Raw genomic sequence first — 20,568 nt, 5'->3', positions numbered from 1 at the left:
GCGGGATCCTTCCTTCAAAACGTACCCGATGATAAAATATGCATACGGTTCCTCAGCAAATTATGGCAATTGAATTTTCATAAGGCGGAAAGGCTGGGACTTGCAGAGCGAGGGAGCTTAGTGAACTTAACTACCGCCCTCTATAAATAAATACACACTCCCCTTTAAACACAGGAGCTCATGACTTTGATGGTCCTGCTCACTTTCAGATCAGCTTTTTTTGGAGGCTTTTTCTGCAAGTTTCCCTTTCACATTATCTTTCTACCAGACTGTCAACTGACTGTATTTATTCTGGCCACTGTTTGGGTTTTAATTAAAGATACTTGAGCTCTGCTCTGTTTGTCTTTTTTCTTTCTCTCTCTGCCCCCCCCCCCCCCCCCCCCCGCCCCTTTCTTTTTTTCCCCCCTGCCTTCTTTTCACTCCATTTGGCCCCCTTATTTAGAAGTTGAAGCAGGCTCAGTTTCAGAAGGACAGGTTGAGTGCTGTGCACTATCTGTCTCCACATTGTATTAGCTATCTTCTATCTCCCTGGGCTCTGGCAGGACCATCTGCCTTCTGTTATCTGTGGGCAGGGACAGATTAAATGGCATGGGGTGGTCCCTGCAGGATCCATTGTCCCCCATCCCACCAAACTACTACGGGCACAGAACTGGCCTGTGATTCATGGTGGGGGCTGACAAGATGACGGCAGGGCAACATGCAGTGACCATGGAACTTGATAGGATTTTACGGCTGATTTTCTACCTCGGTGCGTGCACGTTTGAACGCATTAACCCGTCTACTGTTTCCCTCACTGTCTATTTCTGACCGGACTTTTCATCCTTCTCATTCTCAAGTGCATTTCTTTTTTTTTCTTTTTTTCCTTTTTTTCCCCCCCTCCCCACAGATTTCCATGAAATATTTGGAAATCTCTAAGTCAATACTTTAGACGGGATCGTTCTGTGTGATCACTGCCTCACCTCGCCCGTCTCACTTTTCTAATCACAACATTTGAAAGACAAAAATAAATCACTACCTTCAAACATGCAAAAAAATGTGTGGACATGGAGATAAAGACACTCCTGTGACACATTTAAAGTGCCCGGCATCTGTCTCAGCTTTGCTAAAGAGCCTCCAGAGACTGTTCACGCGTGCGCACACACACACACCCACACACACACACACCCACACACACACACACACACACACACACACACACACACACACACACACACACACACACACACACACACACACGTACACACACATGTACACACACACTCTCGCTCAAAAACAACTGATTCAAAGAAACAAGTTGCTGACTTACACAACCAGTTGAAATTTGACACGCTGATGCACTCACACAGTCATGCACTTGCACACACACACACACACACACACACACACACACACACACACACACACACACACACACACACACACACACGGTCTGCAAGGACAACACGCATGCATCCCCTCTTACCTTCTTTCTGCTCTCCCCTCACTGGTGCAGGGAGTGAGGGATGGGATCAAATGGGAGAGGGAGAGAGGATGGAAGAAGAGGAGGAGGAGGTGGAGAAGGAGGGGGAGGAGGAGGAGGAGGAGGAGGAGGAGAGGGGGAGTGAGAGATGGTTGCGAGGAGAGGAGGAGCGACAGCAGGTTGCTGTCTGGTGTTCCACTGACTCCGTCTCCCACGAGGTGCTGCTCACTCTTGACTCCAGGAGGTGTTTCTTCAGGACTCAGGTGTCCCTCCAGGGCAGTCCCAGGCTCCTGTGTGTGTCCAGCTGTGGTGCAAAGCTCCAAAGGCACGCTCTCCTCACTATTCCCCTTTCTGCCTCAGCCCTTCACATGTGGAGGCTCATCCTTGCTTAACACTGTGTGAATGTCATCCGGTCAGCAAAGCCTGTGTCCACAGAGCTCACTTGCAATTCAAATGGGCTCATGTGTGACTCTGTGTGTTTGTGTATCTGTACGTGCAATCTGAGAGTGAGGGAGCGAGTGGGTGAGTGTGAGGGGGCTGACGGTGAGGTCGTTGAATGGGGGTGGTGGTGAGAGTAGAGACAGAGAGAGAGAGAGAGAGAGAGAGAGAGAGAGAGAGAGAGAGAGAGAGAGAGAGAGAGAGAGAGAGAGAGAGAGAGAGAGAGAGAGAGAGAGAGAGAGTCTGTTGTGAAGTGCATCATTAGGGAAAAGGGGAGGTGTTGTAAAAGTTAAATGCATTCACAACACACCGGTCCCCGGGTGCTCTGATAACATCTGTATTGGGAGACGATTTCAGACGACATGTTAGAGGTTACTTTGTCTTTGCGTCCTTATCGCTCGTTCAGTCGGCTGCTTTGTCTGGCTCTAAATGAATGTGTTTAAATGGAAAGAGAAATCCTTTATAGATTTATGCAAATATTCGGGGATGGGGGAAGGCTCTTTTATCTAATGGTTCAAAAAAAAAGTGCAAATGTTGTGCTTTTTTCTAAAATTAAGTTTGTCAATCATATTTATCATATATATGAAATTAAAGCAGCTGCACAATATTCTTTGTCTTTTCCCAAGAGTTTTATGCAAATTCTAACTCAATTTAAACATTATTTTTAATTCCCTTATGGAGGCTGCTGGTCAGCTGGTTGAGCAAGGTTCCAAGGTTGTGGGTTTGATCTCCCATGGCTCTCCGTCGGTCCTTGAGAAAGACACTAATTCCTAACAAAGGGGCAGAGAGAGCCCTATTGCTTCCTATGCATTTTTAACATCTTGCATGGAAGTGGTCACCGTTGGAATAGATGTAGTATGTAGTATGTAGTATGCATAGTATGTTTGCAAGACTTTTGAGCCTGTTGAAGCACTGAAAGAATGTGCAACTTAAGTGAAGTCCAGTGCTTGTAGGAGTGTGTGTGATTGTTTATCTCTCTGTGTTTGCTTCGTGATGCAACTGGCAACCTGCCCAGAGTGAACCCTGCTTTCAACCATATGGTCAGTTCAACTCCATACCCCAAATAGACATATTTCATTGAATTTTGTGGCGATGAGAGGAATTGTTTTTTTTTTTTTACAGCTTTTGAATGTTTTTTGTTGTCAGCCATGCAATCAAGTAAACAATGTGAGGGGGGAAAGAAAATCTTTATATTATCAGTCCGAGGCTGACGTAGACTGACATCTTGCTCTGCGTCCCCTGCACCTCCTCTAAAGTCAACAGCTCAGTTAAACAGGATGAGCTGGTGACAAGCAGGCACAGGATGAATTAATATGTCAAACAGCAGCAGGCTGCTTCACTGAAACATCAGCATGATACTAAGATTATTTAATTTTTTTATTTGCTCTAGCTCCACTTTAGGTCAGGTTTTTATCCACCATGTTTATAACAGGAGCTTGATACAAATTTCAGTATTTGGATGCTGAACATCTTGCTCTGGAGGTGGGTAAACGATCCCTTGGCTCTCTCCAAAAGCTAAAAATGCCAACCTCGCAAAGTTTTATTTGAGAAAAATGTAGTGGTTTAATGTGGGTTTTGTGCCAGAGAGTTTCTTGGCAGAAGGCAATATGCTGATATGTGTCCCATTTAATGCTAATTGAGCCAATTTGTTTGTAGTGGCTTCATATTTACCACAAAAACAAAAGACTGGTATCAGTCATCATGTATAAATATTGGCAAGAACAGACCTGAAAATATCACATTATAAAAGGCCTTTAAATGAAATGCCTCTTCTTGACATCGAAAAAATGGACTAGTTTCACTTTTGATCTCAATGTTTGGCAGTTTGCAGCTTTAGTGAGCGCCGCTATTCATGGAGCGAGATTTAAAAACCTGTAGGCCCCCACTATTCACAGTGGACACGATGTAAAGACGTGAAAATTTCACCACACAAAGGGATGTAAAGTTTTCGTACTGGACAGCCATATTGAAGGCTTCTTGTCCCCCACCCACGGGTCAAGTGTGGATCTGGAGGGACTGGAGGCATTCATATCAGTGGCTCTTCAATCCCACCCAGCCCTCTCATCTCCACACAATGGAGGGCCTGTTGTACCCTCCTGAGTTCTTTAATCAATATCATCAGGAAAATAGAACGGGCTGTGTTAAGTCCCCCTTTTCCATTTTGTGATGGGGGGGGGGGCTTCTGCTCACTCATTCACAAGGTACTTCAGTGTAGGGCTATTGAGGTCGCTCTGAATGGGACCCACTCCACCCGGAGGGAATATTGTCTGACCGCAGGCTAGAATCTGAGAGACCCCCACTCTCTCTCCCTTCCGCTCCATCTCTTTCTGCCTGCAACATCACTTCAAAGAAAAAAAAATGTGGCACATGAGCGCTATTAATAAATGTATCACTTCAATGTCCACAACTAGTCTTTTTTTTGGGGGGGGGGGGGGGGGGGGTGAAGACCCTTTGCTGTGACTGGATTCTCTTTCAAAGCCACCACTCTTTAGTTTATATCATTCTCCATTAGCTGCCCCACATTGCAGAGTCCCTAAGAAGTTCTGAAAGTCGGCAATCTGGCAGAGCACGATATGGCGGCTGCTTTTAAAGACTGGATTGTGATTAACCTTCAAGAGATTACTGCACACACAACTTTATGCATGAGCTGTGTTCTAACAACTTTCATACCGTTTTTTTTTTTTTTGTTAAAGAGAGGAGCATAATTTAATTTAGAGATCACATTGTAGCCTTTTGCTTTTTTAAATTCTTAAGACTCCGGACATCTGTTGGACATCTGTCAGACCTGGAATGGATGACTGGGTTTTTGGTGACGCACAAGCTCTCACACATATTCTTGTGTTTCACCACCATCATGACCGGCCTGAATATTTCTTTTGATCCCCCCCCCCCCCCCCCCCCCCCCCCCACACACACACACACACACACACACTAACTGCCCCCCTCTTGTGTTGCCTTTTAATAATTTATTAACATACAGTCACAGGACAAATTCCATTCGCAAGAAAAGCCACAGAAAGTGAGAGTAAAATTTTCATTTGGCTTAATTGCATGAAAAGAAACTGCAAAACTGGCCTTTTCATCTATTATTGATGTGTGCTTACAAGCCATGCATAATGCAGAGGGCCCGTCTTTATGACAGCCATGTATTAAATATCATGTTCAGAGGGTCGGGGGTCTCGGGCTGTGTGCTTTTACCACCACAGTTAGCTGGTTTTGCGACGACTGAGTAACAGCCAAGGTGGACGGAGTTGTCGGCGAAAGGCGATAAAAGAATACAGGACTGACAGAGAGAAAAGAATGATGGGGGAAAGATTGACAAGAGAGAGACGAGATGAAATGTGGGGACACGACGACGAGAGGGAGGGTGTGCAAGCTGGCAACGGGTTAACAGAAATCTTTATTTTTAACAACATGTCATCAGCAGCCGCCCATCTGCTCCTGTGCTGTCAGAGTCCCACGGGAGTGTATATGTGTGTATGGGTGTGTGAGAAAGAGCAAGATGCAAGCAAGCCATCACAGATCAGATCACTGATCAGCACCCGGAGGAGGAGGAGGAGGAGGAGGAGGAGGAGGAGGAGGAGGAGGAGGAGGGTTGGAGAGAGGACAAGGTTAGAGAGGTGGGTGACATATAGATATCTCCCTTCTCCAATATCCAAATGGGGTGTGACAGGAGGGGTGACTACAAAGGTGAGCGGTGTGTGCGTGTGTGTGTGTGACAGGAAGGTAAAGCAGGATTAGGTGGGTCAATCGCGGTGTTTGGAATGGGGGGATGGAAGGAAGTTGGAGATGGTGGTCCAGAGGTAATGAGAAAGAATCTATTAGCACTGAACAAGGAGGGGGTATGAAGACACACAAAGGAAGAACCAGTGGTGATGAGGAGGAGAAGGCGGAGGAGGAGGGTGTGTGTGTAGAATACGCCGGACCTCCAGGGGTGGCCCCAACAACTCATTTTATTTATTTATTTCAGGATAAAGGGACTAGTCCCTGGGGGGAATAAGGGAGGGATTGAAGGGAGATGTTTACCAGCGGAAGTAGTGAGGGGGGGAGCGACTTTATTCCTGATGTTTTTTTTCTTTCTTTTCTTCCTCTTTCTTCACATAGTGGGCCACCAGGCAACCAAGACTAGCGGCTCGCCGTTCCGCAGGTCACTCACCATTAGCAAATACAGTCTCATCGCTATTCAGTATCTCTTCATGCCTCTCAGACTTGTTTTCTCTGCATTCCTCCACTGGTCTACTCCAATACATCAAAAGTTTTGGGTGTAAATCTGAAGGAATGAAAAATATGTTGTTTTGATCTTCACAAGGATGCACTTTTATTTCAAGGGAGGGTGGGGACATCTATAGCGCGCGCGGTTCTTGGCCCTTGTTTCGTCTCGGGGTTGTTCGCACAGGAATCTGCATCTCGTATCGGACACTGAAAATATTTCCACCATTCTTTATCTCCTTCCCAACGTCTTTCCCTCTCCCCCTCATCCTCCAGGCATGGTAAATGTGAAGGCTAATTAGTCCAGAGAAACCAGTCATACCAAGGAGTCCACCCCGGGCCACACACACACACACACACACACACACACACACACACACACACACACACACACACACACACACACACACACACACACACACACACACACACACACACACACACACACACACACACACACACGCACACATCCCTCTATTGATGTGGTAGCACAACACAAGTACCACTACACACAGACACACACATTCACGCACAGACCGGCAGCAAACAAACAAACAAGAGGCAACATGACTTTTTTGGAGCATCATGCATTATGTGCGGTGCACGCTGAGAACAAGTCAGCAAGCTTGCATTATCGAAGTTTTCTGACCTTGACAGAGGTCAAGTGTTTCGAATATTCTGCGTCGTGTTCCCATGATGTTATTTAAATATTTCTCTTTGCAGCATCAAACCCCCCCCCCCCCCCCCCCCCTCCTTTTTTTTTTTTTTTTTTTTCTCGCCTCCCTTCCTTTCCTCGGTTCCCCTTGCTTTCCCAGCCATCCCTTCCCCCCTCACTCGCCGTTCCCCGGTCTTTCCCTCATTTCTGATCCATTTTTTATGCATTACTCCATTACTCTCAACTCCCATTTACAGTGCATTACCTCCTTCCATCGTTCACAAACACACTTTGTACTTCTCTCTCCTTCCTTCAGACGCTTTCCTCGCCGCTCCTGCGGATTGTTTCCCTCGCATTATGACACTTTGCGTTACTTCTCCCATTCGCCCCCCCTTTATTATCTCTTTGTCTCTTCCCTGGTCACGTCATCTCACACTATGCGTTTCTGCCCCCCCATATCCCTCCCACATCTTTGTTTCCCCATCCAGTTTGTCTTTCTCTGTGCATCCCGCTGTCCCTCCACAGAGATTTTTAACTGCTGATTTAATGCATGCCAGGGTCATTTGATTTCAATATTGGCCATTGTCCCTGCACTTTTACAACACGGTGGTACAAATGTCAGCAAATGTAATTACCTTTAAAAGTAATTGGCAGTCAGTGAGTCCAGACATTTAATTGTCCCCCCCCCCTCCCGAGCGCAAATACACAGGCAACCAGCAGACTTTGCCGATCTCATAAATCTCTATAATACAACCAGTAAAAGTGCTAATCAAGCAGCGTGTGGAGACGTCAGCCAGTAAAAATCAGCTTTAAAATCAGGTAACTGTGATGTTGCGAGTTCATTAGCTTCCATGCTTGGCCTTTATGTCAAAGGTTGTTTGCTCTGATTGAAGGACACAGCTTTCGGGAACCCATTTTCACAGCTGTGGATGAGACAGACAAAAGAAAAAAGAAAAAAAATCTTTCAGTAATGCAAATCATCTTAGTTTGAACAGCTTGGAAAATAAGAACTGTAGAAAATTAGCTTAACTGAGTTGGGAAAATAAGTTTTTTTATTTTCAATACTTATGAACTATGGGTTTGAAATGATCTCCTGCGAGACTGACAATATTGGAGGAGGACATAAATGTTGGTTATAAAGATTTTCAAGGGAAAAAAGGAATATCAAGTTGTGACAATAGGCCATTGGGTTTGCATTGAACGTACAGTATTCACAAATCAGAGCAAACCAGTTTAAATCCAAATCGTTCGAATTCAGACTCTCAAATAACTTCATATGTGGTTTGTTTCTCACACCAAGAATTTATCCAACAAACCACACTACATCACTACAAATATTACAAAACCTGTGAAATCAAAGTGAGTGACCTCCAGGGGGAGTTCAGTTGGTGAGAATGACCTCTCTCTCTCATCGCAGGGGCAAATTTCCCTGAAGTGGATAAAAGTGAAGATATCTGATCACTTTAAAATGCGAGGCAGTCCATTAACTTTATGAAAGTGCCAAATTAAAATGCTCCTTTTAATGGATGAGTGTGCATCATCTAGGAAATTATTATTTTATTTAGAGGAGGGGGTCATATTTTAACAGTAATACACAGCAAAACTGTAATCTGTTGCCTTAATCAACCCTCTGTCACTATGAGAAATCACAACACAGAAGGGGAATTAGTTGTAACTAACACATGAAATGGTGAAACCAGGCCTCTGTGCGATCCACCAGACAGCTTTTCCACTCACGCAGGGTCACCTTCCTGTTACTGTCACGATCACATGACCTGCAAACACATCACAGCATGACAGACGGCCCCCGCAGACTGTGGACACTTTGTTAAAACACGTGTATTCCATCACTCACACAAATGCATGCACCTGTTACATGCGAGCTTTAAACCACTAAAAACATTTATATGTACATATTTCTATGGTGATGCACAGATAAGGTCATGTATTAAAAGAGCTGCTGCGGGCTCATGAGCTTCAGTTGCCTTTCAGTTCTCTGAAGGGTACTCCCTCAATTTGTGTTAATCCATGGGCAGCGGGAGACACAGTGGGTAATAAACATTATCATTGCTGGGAATGGCTTGACATTGACACAGACAGTCCTTCTTCCACAAAACCTGTCATTGCAGACATGGCAGGGAAAAAAGGGGGGGGGGGGGGGGGAGGGTTGGGTTGATGCATGAACGGTGGAGGGAAATAAAGGGTTGATGGAAGGATAAAAGAATGACACATGAGTGAAAATACAGAAAGTTAGAAGATGAGTCCATTTGTAGGAACACTGACTGGGAACTGAGGAGCGCTGAAGAGGGACAGAACATGGCGGAGGTGTGAGATAATGTAGAGATGGTGTGGTCATGAGATCAGTGGGGAGGAGTGCACAGCGCAGGAAGCGCAGATTGGCATGGAGGATGAATGGATTGATGGCGTGCAGAGAGAACAGCATGGTGGGAGGTGCAGTTCGGTTCGAGCGGGGGCGAATTTCATCACAGTGCGACATTTTTAACCCTTGTTGTTTCAGTAATTAACAGAAACCAAACATATTGCAGGAGACAGAAGGTTTCGATCGCCGACCACTGTTTGACATGAGGTGATGGTAACGTGAACGTGAGTGAGCCAATGCCGGACGATGGCCGCTCAATCACCTGGAGACGGATCAAGCTAGCCCTGTATTCAGAGAATGATTTAAAAAGGCCAGTTAGTTTATAGGATCAACGTGCAGGTAAGGAACAGGCCAAGGCTGAAACTATTCAAATATGAGTCAAGTTAGTTCATCGTCACATCAGTTGGCGGGCTTGTAGCATTAACTTGTGGAGGTGGGACTGACTGAAAGAATGGCGTCGCGCAGTGCTCCAGAGGCATCCTCTTATAACGGAGCTTCCTCAGGTCCCGACGGCTCAACTTGCCGTCGTTGTTCTTATCCAGTAAGGTGAATCTTTCCTGAGAAAATGAAAGCAGCAAAGATTAGTAAGCACAAACAGACTGATTATTCCATTTAAGCTCTGAAACATCTGTTGACCCCCTGTAATCCCACTGGATTTTGTTTATACACCTGGAAAACTGACAGAATTGTCATATATGTAAATCATCTTTGGTTATAGAGGACAGGAACAGACATGAAGGATAGTTTCACCTGTGTAGGGTTCCTATAAAATGTGGAAGAAAGACCAGACTTAACCATCTATCAATGAGGTTAGAAGGACTTCTTTTATGGTCTTTTTTAAGAAAAACGACCAAACTTGCCTGCTTTAAGAATGGAAACAGCCAGTAGGAACGTAGTTCAAAAAACAATTTTTTTTTATTTAATATTGTGAGTACAATTCAGGAACATAACCAGACTTAGCTGAAGTAATATCATGGTAAAATGATCAAACAGACACCTGAGCTATACCCGTTAAATCAATGGTTATGGTTGGCTGTTATATATAATCAGGATTTCACCTCAGAGAACTGTAGATCAAAGGTGACTCACTGAAAATCGAGGATCAGATAAAGAATAAAAAATGTTTAATTGACTTTAATCAAAGGAAAACAGGATGTTAGATGTTGTCTAATTTGATGAGTCATGTTTTCTTCTTGAACATTTTAATGGCAAAGTCAGAATTTTGGCTTAAACAGCGTAAAAGTAGTCACTGTGTAATATCAACAGTTTAATGCTGATAATGGACAAACAACAACACATAATAAAAAAAAAAGTGCATAGCACGAAAAAGGTGAATATGGCTTCATTTAATTCCTTTGAGGATTGGAGATCAGTGTATGTGATATTAAGTTATCCTTCCATTCACCATCTTATTGAATAATTTAGTGATTATTGACCAAATCCTATTTATACACGGTGTTCTTGAGAGGCCCTGTCTCAGCCTCAGCCTGTGGACAGCCACACCACAGGCAACATGAGAACTTGCCACTTACAGTAGGTTGTTAACATCGATCAGTCACTAGACGGGCCAGTTTGTACACTGGCATGGTAGATGGAGTCCGGTGTGAAAAACAACTTTATGCTGGGTGTTAGATTACGCAGGGAGTGAAAGTGATCCCCTGGTATAGCCTTCCTCCGGATATGGTTTCATTAGTGTTGCATTCTGTTGTGGATATTGATCTTATCTGCATCCTCAGTTAGGTGAGGTCATGGTAGATCATAAATTGTGTTGAATTATCTCCTCAGCCTGTCTTGGTAGTGAAGTGTGAGCTACCTGTGCCAGCTGTGTCCTCTGGGCATGACTGAGGCAGCTCTGGGTCGGAGCAGCAGGTGTGTATGACCTCCCCATGCGACTCAGGAGCAGAAACCAGTCCAGGAGACGATACGGAAACTGGCCTAATTCCTCCTCAGTGCATTGAGCCTTGGGGACTGATCGAGAGGGAACAACAAAGCAGGTTTGGACGGCAACGGTGCAAGCAAGAGACGGTGTCTGTTTTGAAATGCTGTTTGTATTTACCCTGACAGGGTCCTGTGTGAGCCACTCCAGTGCAGCGTCTCTTTCTGCAGGCCTCTTTATGAAGCAAACACTCGTTCCCATAGGTCTTCCCCACAACGCTGCACACTGGTGCCATCTGCCTGATTGCACAAGCCAGTGCCCAAACACAAAACCGTGAGGTTGGATCCCAACATGCAAACAAACTGCTCCGCCTTATGGTTTCATTAAAAAGCCTCATTTCATTTTCAAATGAAAGCTGATTTCCAAATTTAATGCCAACATAAAATCAACCTTTAACAATGATGAATGCTTTGAGCTGCGGACAGGATGGATGTGCAGGAGTAAACGCCCCGGTAGTTCAGTACTGCCTGTACCTGGCTGAAGTTTGCCCAGGTAATCCTGCCTACTTACACAATCCAAAGACCTGTTGTGAGGTTGAATTGTGACATTAAATGATCTTTATCTGTAAATGTTTGAAAGTAGTTTATGTGTTTCTCTGTGTTTTAGTACTGTGATGGACTGGCTACATGTCCAGGATGAAACTTCATCCTTTGTCAGCTCAGCTTCTCACAACCCAAACTTGGATGAATCAGTTATAATTGCTGTATCGACTGGCAGATTTGAGCAGATTTACAGATGTTTTTTTTTTTGTTTGTTTTTTTACCGAGGACAGGACTGAGGACAGACACACTTGGGGATGAAGACTCCACTTTCTTGAACCACCTGGCACCAAGACCCTTTTGGACTACGGCATTTCAGCAGCTCACAAAGTTTTCCTAAAACAAGAAGAAGAAAAACAATCCCCTTCCTTTTTATCTTCCAGATTAACATCTGTGTTTTCTTTCTGTGATTACAGGCGCTTTTGAGCCTTCAGTCAAATCAAAGGTGTTTTCAATGTGACAAGGCTTTATTTAAGATGATGAACTATCACAGAGACGTTGACAGGCACGTAAAGCAAATGATGGGCCAGGACAAAGAGTCAATGAGTGAGTGTAAAGTGTTATATAATCATGCACCAAATTGTCTTGATGTGCATGTGCTTCAAAGTGGGATGTGCAGATGAACGTATGAATCATATTTTTAGCGCAAACAATGTTGCAATTGAACCCTTTTACTCCCATCCTGACACAATCTAACATTATTTAACATAGTTGTGAGAAACAGAAAATGCAAAAACAAAAAAAACACCAGAAAGCAGATAAATAGAGCTTTGCACCCTTATATCATCGTAACATGTCCCATATTCCCACTTTAACGACTGTCGATTCACAAACTGACGTTTGCTTCTCAGTAGCGTCAGACACAAACAACAGTAAGGAATGACCGCCAGGTACTCACCGCAATCAAACTGGATCCTGTCAATCTCCCGAGAAGGGTCAACCCTTATGGTAGAATTGTTGCTTACTATCCAACATGGATAACTGTCAAAGAGTTCATTTTGTTTTGTCTAGTTACAAAATACTGCATTAAAACATCCTGCTGTACTCAACATAATAATGTAGGAAAAGCTATTGTGTTTTACTATATGCTTTATTTATTATCTGAAGTTGCTCTTGTAGGTCCTGGCTGATGATATAAATACTTTTTTTTTGGTCTTTTGTGTGATTGCATTAACAATCTATCTAACTTGCATGCAGTTGAAAGTAGTATCTCCATCCTGGAAAGACTTGCCTGGCTCCACTCTGCCAATGTATGGTCTCAGGCTCTCCTCTGCTTTCCGCTGTCTGCGCTGGGCTCTGCCTCCCTGAACCAAACACACAGGCCCGTTTTTTGACTTTACTGTTGTGCTTTGACAGGAGATGAAAGAATCACATGTTTTTATGTCATTCCAGCGGCATCTGAGGCATGCACAGAACTCACGTAATGATAAACCCCTCCTTCATTCTAAACCTACTGGCTCTTATATGAACCTCTTATCTAACTCATCAAAGAAAAAAAAAAAAAAAAAAGAAGATCCCAGCTTCGTGAAGTGAAAGAACTGTTTATAATGAAAAACATCATCTGAAACAGAAATGAAAATTCTATGCATTCTGCTTCACATTTATCTCCCCTCATTGCCTCAAATCCAATCTTAAATGTCCGAGACACTTTGTAGTCCCTGCCAAATCCGCATCTGCCCCTAAAAGTCTTCCCAGATCAAATGTGAAACAGGTGACCCCCAAATAGTGGAGCCACATGTGTAAAAGCAAAGAGCCGCTTTATTAACACCGCGAGCCAAACGTGTGACCAGCAAACAGGTGAGATTTGACATGCGCACATTGTAACTTCCCGCAGCTTAAAATAAGCACAGACTAGAATGATATTTAATTTCTAATGCATATTCAAAATCATTGCCTCACATTGAAAGATAAAACCATCTGGGAAGGTCAAACTTACCGTAGCTGTATGAATTTGAAGACTCGAGAGGAGGAACAAGGCGACCGTCAAGATCTGGTTCATGTCCATGACATCCACAGAACTTTAAGAAGACATTGACAAACTGTAAGATCAATCGATTCTGAGTTGCTCCGGAAGGACATCTGAGAAAGATGAATCAGCCTTCTATGTTTTTTATTTCAATCACACTTAAGTGAAAATCAATTGAGAATAAAAACAAAAGTGCCGAAAATTCTAATTCCACCCAGCTCCAGTAATAAATGGCCAAATGGATTCAGTTTTCCTCGTCATTCTCACCGCTGTGGTGTAATTTACAGACTATTACTATTATTCAATTTCCCGCACTTCCATTAATGTAGCAGGAAACAAAGCAGCTCATTAAGATGAAAAAGCTCAGATAAAATACATTTCCAACAGAGAGGAAACAGAGGGTTAAATTACACTGAGAAAAAAATCCAGCTCTCTGTTAAGGAAGTCAATACAATCTTACAATGATTCTACTATACTCCTCTTACAGCATGAAAAGAAAAAATAATCTTACCTGGGATTGTGCCACTGTCTTTCCTTTACCACTTGTTGGTGTTCGCCTTCTTTATCTTCCAGAGTGTGTATTTTTCAGGTCGGGCTTAAGGAGTCTTGACTTTCTCTATTTATTAGATCCATCAATGTAGTTCCCTTAAATGTAGCCTTCTTCTTGCTTGTTTGGCACCAGAAGTCAGATGAAGACAAGGTGCAGTTCAGTGTTGTACAGAAGATCTGGCAGAGGTGAAGAGGGATATGATGTGCTTTTTAGTGGGTGGAGTAGGTTTTTCACTGAGGCTGGACGTAGTCCACAGAAAGATTTACAAGACAGAGAGAACATATGGTCACACACACACACACACACACGCACGCACGCACGCACGCACGCACGCACGCACGCACTCACGCACACACACACACACACACACACACACACACACACACACACACACACACACACACACACACACACACACACACACACACACACACACACACTATGATGGAGACGCAGAAGCAGATGGTGCAGTGCACAGCTATTTTAATAAGTTTAAAAATTCAATGAACACATTCTAAACCTATATACAAGATACAACACAATAGACAAGTTATCAATCAGAACAAAATTTTTATTTTTTATGTTTTTATTTTCTATTAATTCATTTCAGGCATATGATACGTCACATGTGTATAATCACATACTTAAGCCAATGTCCATGCAGTCCGTATATAGACACACAAACGAATCCATATATATACACCGTTTGATGATATTATAAATAAATCATAGCTTATGAAAAAAAAAGCCCAGTGACTTCTAACAGTTGAATGAATCCACTCCTCCGGGGTTTGTTTACATCTGTCAACCCCGTGGCTCCAAGAGATGCCATTGGGGAAAACCTCTCATTCTGCTTTAAGTTAAACTGAAATTTAATACACAAAGAAGTTACATTAGAGCCTAAGAGCATTTATGTTTAAGATTTATTTATTTCTTTTTATTATTGTATTTGCACTTTTTTAAGGACTTATTTTCAGCCCAACCAGCCAAAGACACTTTGAAGTGGAATTGGGTTTTTCTGATTGGTTTTACTGAATACTGTTTATGTTGTAGTTTTTTATAGTTTATATGTTAGTCAAAATGATTCACTGGGTTTCATTTTGAATTTTTTTTTATTTGCCACAAAATCCAGGTGAAGTTGTTTAGGTTAACATAAATAAGAGAAACAAGACTGCAGAGTGGAATTGGGTTTTTGTTGATATGACTGAATAAAGTTTAAATAAGTTCTTAAGTCATTCTGAGAAGTATTTTGATTCAATAAGTGAGTTTTACAATAATTCCTAGCTAAACGAAGCTTCTGCCAATAGTGCTTTTAGCTTCAGAAATCTTAGTTGCTCAAAAAATAGACTATTGAGTATCTTTGCAATAGCAATGTAAGTATAGGATCGGGAAAGTATCGGTATCGGCCGATACTCAATTCTGAAAAACCGGATCGGTATCGGGGGCCAAAATGTGTGATCGGGACATTCCTAGTAAATAGTATGATTCACTGTTTGGAGAGGCCTGAAAAATAAATTAGAAAAACAACAACACAGCTGACGACTACGCCATCCTTTTTTCCCAGTTTGGGAAGGTTGTTGGGTGGACCCTGCGACAAATTAGTACTACAATTACAATCAGACTAAATGCTTCTGTAACTCTTTTAAACTGTTAGATAACTCTACTCCAGGAACTCTATTATTGTCTCGACTGAATGCTGGCAGATCAAAACAATAGCTTAGCATTTTAGGATATAGACTTATGCAATTTCTTGTCAAAAGTTTTGATGAAAAGATCTGATAACTGCACACTTATCAAAGAGTGGTCGCAGGAACAGATTCAGACCTGGAGACAAGACGACTGATGATGCTGCATATCATACATTTATTACAAATGGAAAATATATATTCCAATTTACTTCTATGTGATGCTTAGAAATACATTTCTGAAGCTAATATCAACAATGACAATCATGTTCAATGATTTTTTTTAGACTGTAGTTATTTTCATCTAGTTCCAAACGAGAAAATGGCACTGAGCCTAGCATACCACATATGATATTAATTTACCCGTTTTATATAGAAACTCACACACTATAAAATGTAAATGCTCTGTGCTATATTTTCCAGTTGTATGTCAAAGACAGTAGCAATATGAATGCCCCTGGTGACCAATTTATCTGTCACTCAAACACATTTCTTATTTTAAACCACTTGACAAGCTAAAAGAAAAAAAACCAACAGTCCAAATTCAGCACGGTGTATTGTGTAACATATCACATTGATTTCTCTAGTAGAGTAGAGGCATAGCTGTGATGGTTATTGTCTGGATGAGTATTGTTATCCTCTCTGACCAATGATATCAAATAATCCAGAGTGTAGATACAGAGATTTTCCTTCTACGGCCCCGTTTACACGACAATAAACACGAGTGTATCCTTAAAACTTTCTTCACTTTTGGGGAGTCCGTTCACACGGTACCGGCACACTGTATCCGCAAAGTTTTTATACAGCTCCAAAGGTGGAAAGATTCTTTCACGGTCGCTATTCACTCTTGCAGAGACTGCCGGAGGCTACAGAGCCTGTTACTGCGCATGCACCTCTCTCCGCCTCCATCCCCTTCCTTCTGCTCATCCACTTGTAAACAAACATGGCAAGTAATGACAAGTTTAAGCAGAAGCAGGTGGTCTTCTGCAAGACTGTGGCTGCATTGCACATGCACTAGCAGGAGGGCCATGCATGCCAAAATAATTATGGGCATCCGAAGAATTTGCAGCCACAGTGTGGATAGTGAATAGTAGGCAAGGAGTTGGGGACGGCAGTGACTTGGAAACAGTTTGCCATCAGTTATTTTCTAAGTGGGTCACGGCGCTTTCAATCGGGCCATCGAGCCCTGGACCTGTTGCAGTGGAAAATACCTGCAACACGCTCACCAACAAAAAGTCATTTTCCATTTGTGTGTGTTGTGTGTGTGTGTGTGTGTGTGTGTGTGTGTGTGTGTGTGTGTGTGTGTGTGTGTGTGTGTGTGTGTGTGTGTGTGTGTGTGTGTGTGTGTGTGTGTGTGTGTGTATGTGTGTGTGTGTCCTTTCGGAGGAAAATGAAGGAGCGACCGGTTCTGCCCGGACAGAACGTGGGTTCTCGAAAGAGATTGATGTGAGGCATCACTAGAAATGCCACAGACAAGGTTCTAGAAAATGTCTCCTGATTAGCATATGATAATTGGTTATGCTTAGAACTTTAATAACTTTAGTTCATGAGTATACATTTATATTTTGCCAGTTAGAAATCAATCAACTTAGATCATTTTAATCATGGACATTTTTCATAGAACTGTTTGGCGTGACAATGATGCAGCTGAAGAAGGTTTATGCATTTTGGTAGTATGTCCTTATTTTTGTCTGTCTTATGTGTTTTTGTTTTTAAGGTTTATGTTTTATTTTTATTTTAAATTGCCACAGGGTTAGTGTTCTCCTACTCGTCATGGTTGGTTGGATGGTTGATGGGGGTGTGAGAAAATCTTCCTGTTGTATGACATGACTACAATACTCCTGACAGGTTTTTTGCCTTCACAACTCTGATGGCTAGTGGTTTTCAAAATTTCTTTTTCTATTTTTTTCCATGCTCTGCTGCTCTTGCAATCAAGAAAAACTGCCTAACCTTATTAATTTATTTTTTGTCCTTCAGCCTTTATTAGTCAAATAAAAGGAATTTTTGAGAACTCCCGACGCCCCTCGGTGTCCTGAAACTGGTTGGCGCGTTGACGCTGCTCAGCCTTCCGATGCTTTTTGGCTTTTAGCCGTTGGGCATCGCGAAATGGTTTGGCCTCCCAAAGCCGTTCAGCCACTTCAAGCTGTTCGGCCTCCTGAAGCTGTTGGGCCTCTTGAAGCTGTTGAGCCTCTTGAAGCTGTTGGGCCTCCTGAAGCTGTTAGGCCTCTTGAAGCTGTTGGGCCTCTTGAAGCTGTTGGGCCTCTTGAAGCCTTTGGGTCTTCTTAAGCCGTTGGGCATCGCGAAATGGTTTGGCCTCCCGAAGCAGTTCAGCCACTTGAAGCTGTTCGGCCTCTTGAAGCAGTTGGGCCTCTTGAAGCCGTTGAGCCTCTTGAAGCCGTTGGGCCTCCTGAAGCCTTTGGGTCTTCTTAAGCCGTTGGGCATCGCAAAATGGTTTGGCCTCCCGAAGCAGTTCAGCCACTTCAAGCTGTTGGGCCTCTTGAAGCTGTTGGGCCTCTTGAAGCTGTTGAGCCTCTTGAAGCTGTTGGGCCTCGTGAAGCTGTTGGGCCTCTTGAAGCTGTTGGGCCTCTTGAAGCCGTTGGGCCTCTTGAAGCCGCTGGGCCTCCTGAAGCCGTTGGGCCTCTTGAAGCCTTTGGGTCTTCTTAAGCCGTTGGGCATCGTGAAATGGTTTGGCCTCCCGAAGCAGTTCAGCCACTTAAAGCTGTTGGGCCTCTTGAAGCTGTTGAGCCTCTTGAAGCTGTTGGGCCTCCTGAAGCTGTTGGGCCTCTTGAAGCTGTTGGCCCTCTTGAAGCCGCTGGGCCTCCTTAAGCTGTTGGGTCTCTTGAAGCCGTTGGGCCTCTTGAAGCTGTTGGGCCTCTTGAAGCAATTCGGCCTTCTCATGTAGTTCGGTCTCACAAAGCCGTAGGGAATCCTGACGCTGGTGTGAATAGAGCGAACAACAATAGAGGATAAGATATGAGAAAACAGGTAGAGGATGGAGGATTGACTCGGTACTTACCTGTGGGACATTGGTGGACTGTGGTGCCTGTGGAACATTGGTGGACTGTGGTCCCTGTGGGACATTAGTGGACTGTGGTGCCTGTGGGACCCAGTACTGAGTAGGCTGCGGCACCCAGTACAGAGCAGGCTGCAAGACCCAATACTGAGTGGGCTGCGGGACCCAGTACTGAGCGGGTAGCGGGACCCAATACTGAGCGGGCTGCGGGTTACGTACACGAAAGCCGACCCACAGGAAGTGACGTGAAGGAACAAACATGCAGGAAGTTACGTAGACGACACGCAGATGCCGGAAGTGACGTGGGTGGGACCCACTCGACGTAAATTAAATCGGCGCCGCGTTGTTCCAACGCACATTTGTTGTTTCGTCTTTGGTTTCTTTACACATGTACTCAAAGCTCAACAGAGTAAAGGATTGTCTTCTGTTAAGGTAAACAATTTCTTTCTTGTCTATGTAGAAAATATCAGCCTGCACTAATAAGAATGAAAAGGTATCTGTAATTATATCAGTATTAATGAGAGTAGGAATAGTTTTATAGTTTTGTTAGGAGCAATGCGTGTAAGATCAGCTCGAAGTATATGTTGCTCTTTCTATCTTTGTCCCATGTGTTGGTTTATTAAAAACCTGTAATTTATTGCCACAAGAAAACTTGCTAAAGTAAATGTGGGTTGAAAAGCAGTTTGTTGAAATTAAAAGAAATGGCAAAAGGACCTTCTCACTATCACACCTAATCCATCTGATTCCTCAGCCTCTGCCTCGTGAAATTATGTTAGAGTATTACTTTGTCTCCAGCCATTGGTTCATAATGAATGTGTGTGTGTGTGTGTGTGTGTGTGTGTGTGTGTGTAGGATTCAGATAATTATGAAATTGTTCTTCTCTCCTTTTCATCCATTCAAATTAAGTTTTTTTTGTCTGTTTCTTTATTTATAAGACATAAAGAAGAAAATCTTCTTTTTTTTTTTAAATTACGTGAACACATCTTTTGTTTTGCAGGATTTTATATCCACATGTTGACATTCTGGAATGGGTGGAGTGCACAGTTTGCATAGGCTGGCTGCATGTCTATTGTGTTGGAAAATCCTCAACTTTTCCCAATGCATCATTCAGCGGTAGATGCAACACCCAAAAAGAGAGCACAGGTACTACAATAGTTGGTTCAGTGGTTCAATAGATGCATGTGGTATGGCAGAAATGACTGAAACACCTGGCTGACTGCACTCCTTTGTGTTGAATAGAACAGTTGTTTGATGATCACCTTGTGAAAGCAAAATGTAAACTGATTCAACAGTTGGCTGATTCCTTTTGTTAAATGACAGGAAAAAGTTAAATCCAGTAGTTTTGACTTTAATCAAAGTGTAAATGTCACAGTTGGTGCTGCTTTTTATCTCATTTTAACTCATTTTTATATGCAGGGTCATTGAGGTGTTGAAGGGGGGTGATCCTGACTGTATTCTCCAGAGAGCAGATCAAGGTGAGTGAAACAAACTGTGCTGTTAGGGGTTCTATTCTCTAGTGCTGCTATATGTTCTCTCTTTGCTCTTTGTCTTCAGATCTTACATGATGATCTCATGGAGTCGAGGGTCTGTTCAGACAGAATAAACCTCTGGAAGATGTCGTCAGCATCACTTTCCCTGAAGCAGCAGCTCAAACTGAGGATGTTGCCTTTCAGTGACCAGCAGGGAAGAAAACATCTCATCAATCAAGTTTGAGAGTTTTCACATAATATAAGCTTGA

The 20,568-nt window shown here is 43.1% G+C and overlaps 1 protein-coding gene across 1 annotated transcript; it reads right to left on the bottom strand.

Moving 5' to 3' along the window:
- Nucleotides 1–7,416: 7,416 nt before the first annotated feature.
- sparcl2 (SPARC-like 2) lies at nt 7,417–14,325 on the bottom strand. Its single transcript, XM_080482277.1, has 9 exons — nt 14,094–14,325; nt 13,553–13,634; nt 12,848–12,920; nt 11,841–11,952; nt 11,198–11,316; nt 10,955–11,109; nt 9,586–9,698; nt 8,442–8,536; nt 7,417–7,684 (listed from the first exon to the last, which is right to left on the bottom strand). The coding sequence occupies exons 2-9, from the start codon at nt 13,619–13,621 to the stop codon at nt 7,629–7,631; spliced, it is 792 nt and encodes a 263-aa protein (XP_080338403.1). The 5' UTR covers nt 13,622–13,634; nt 14,094–14,325; the 3' UTR covers nt 7,417–7,628.
- Nucleotides 14,326–20,568: the final 6,243 nt, after the last annotated feature.

Source organism: Lipophrys pholis (genome assembly GCF_963383615.2).
Source record: "Lipophrys pholis genome assembly, chromosome: 15".
Classification (NCBI taxonomy): domain Eukaryota; kingdom Metazoa; phylum Chordata; class Actinopteri; order Blenniiformes; family Blenniidae; genus Lipophrys; species Lipophrys pholis.
The sequence above is the reverse complement of the archived record's forward strand: the minus strand, read 5'-3'. Positions and strand labels throughout refer to the sequence as shown.

Excerpts from the sequence above, each read along its gene's own strand:
- sparcl2 (XM_080482277.1), bottom strand. The coding sequence starts at position 13,621 with ATGGACATGAACCAGATCTTGACGGTCGCCTTGTTCCTCCTCTCGAGT. Across the intron at positions 11,110-11,197 it reads TCACACAGGACCCTGTCAGG|TCCCCAAGGCTCAATGCACT; the intron begins GTAAATACAAAC and ends CCTCTCGATCAG. Across the intron at positions 8,537-9,585 it reads TGCGCGACGCCATTCTTTCA|GTCATGTGATCGTGACAGTA; the intron begins GTCAGTCCCACC and ends ATGTGTTTGCAG.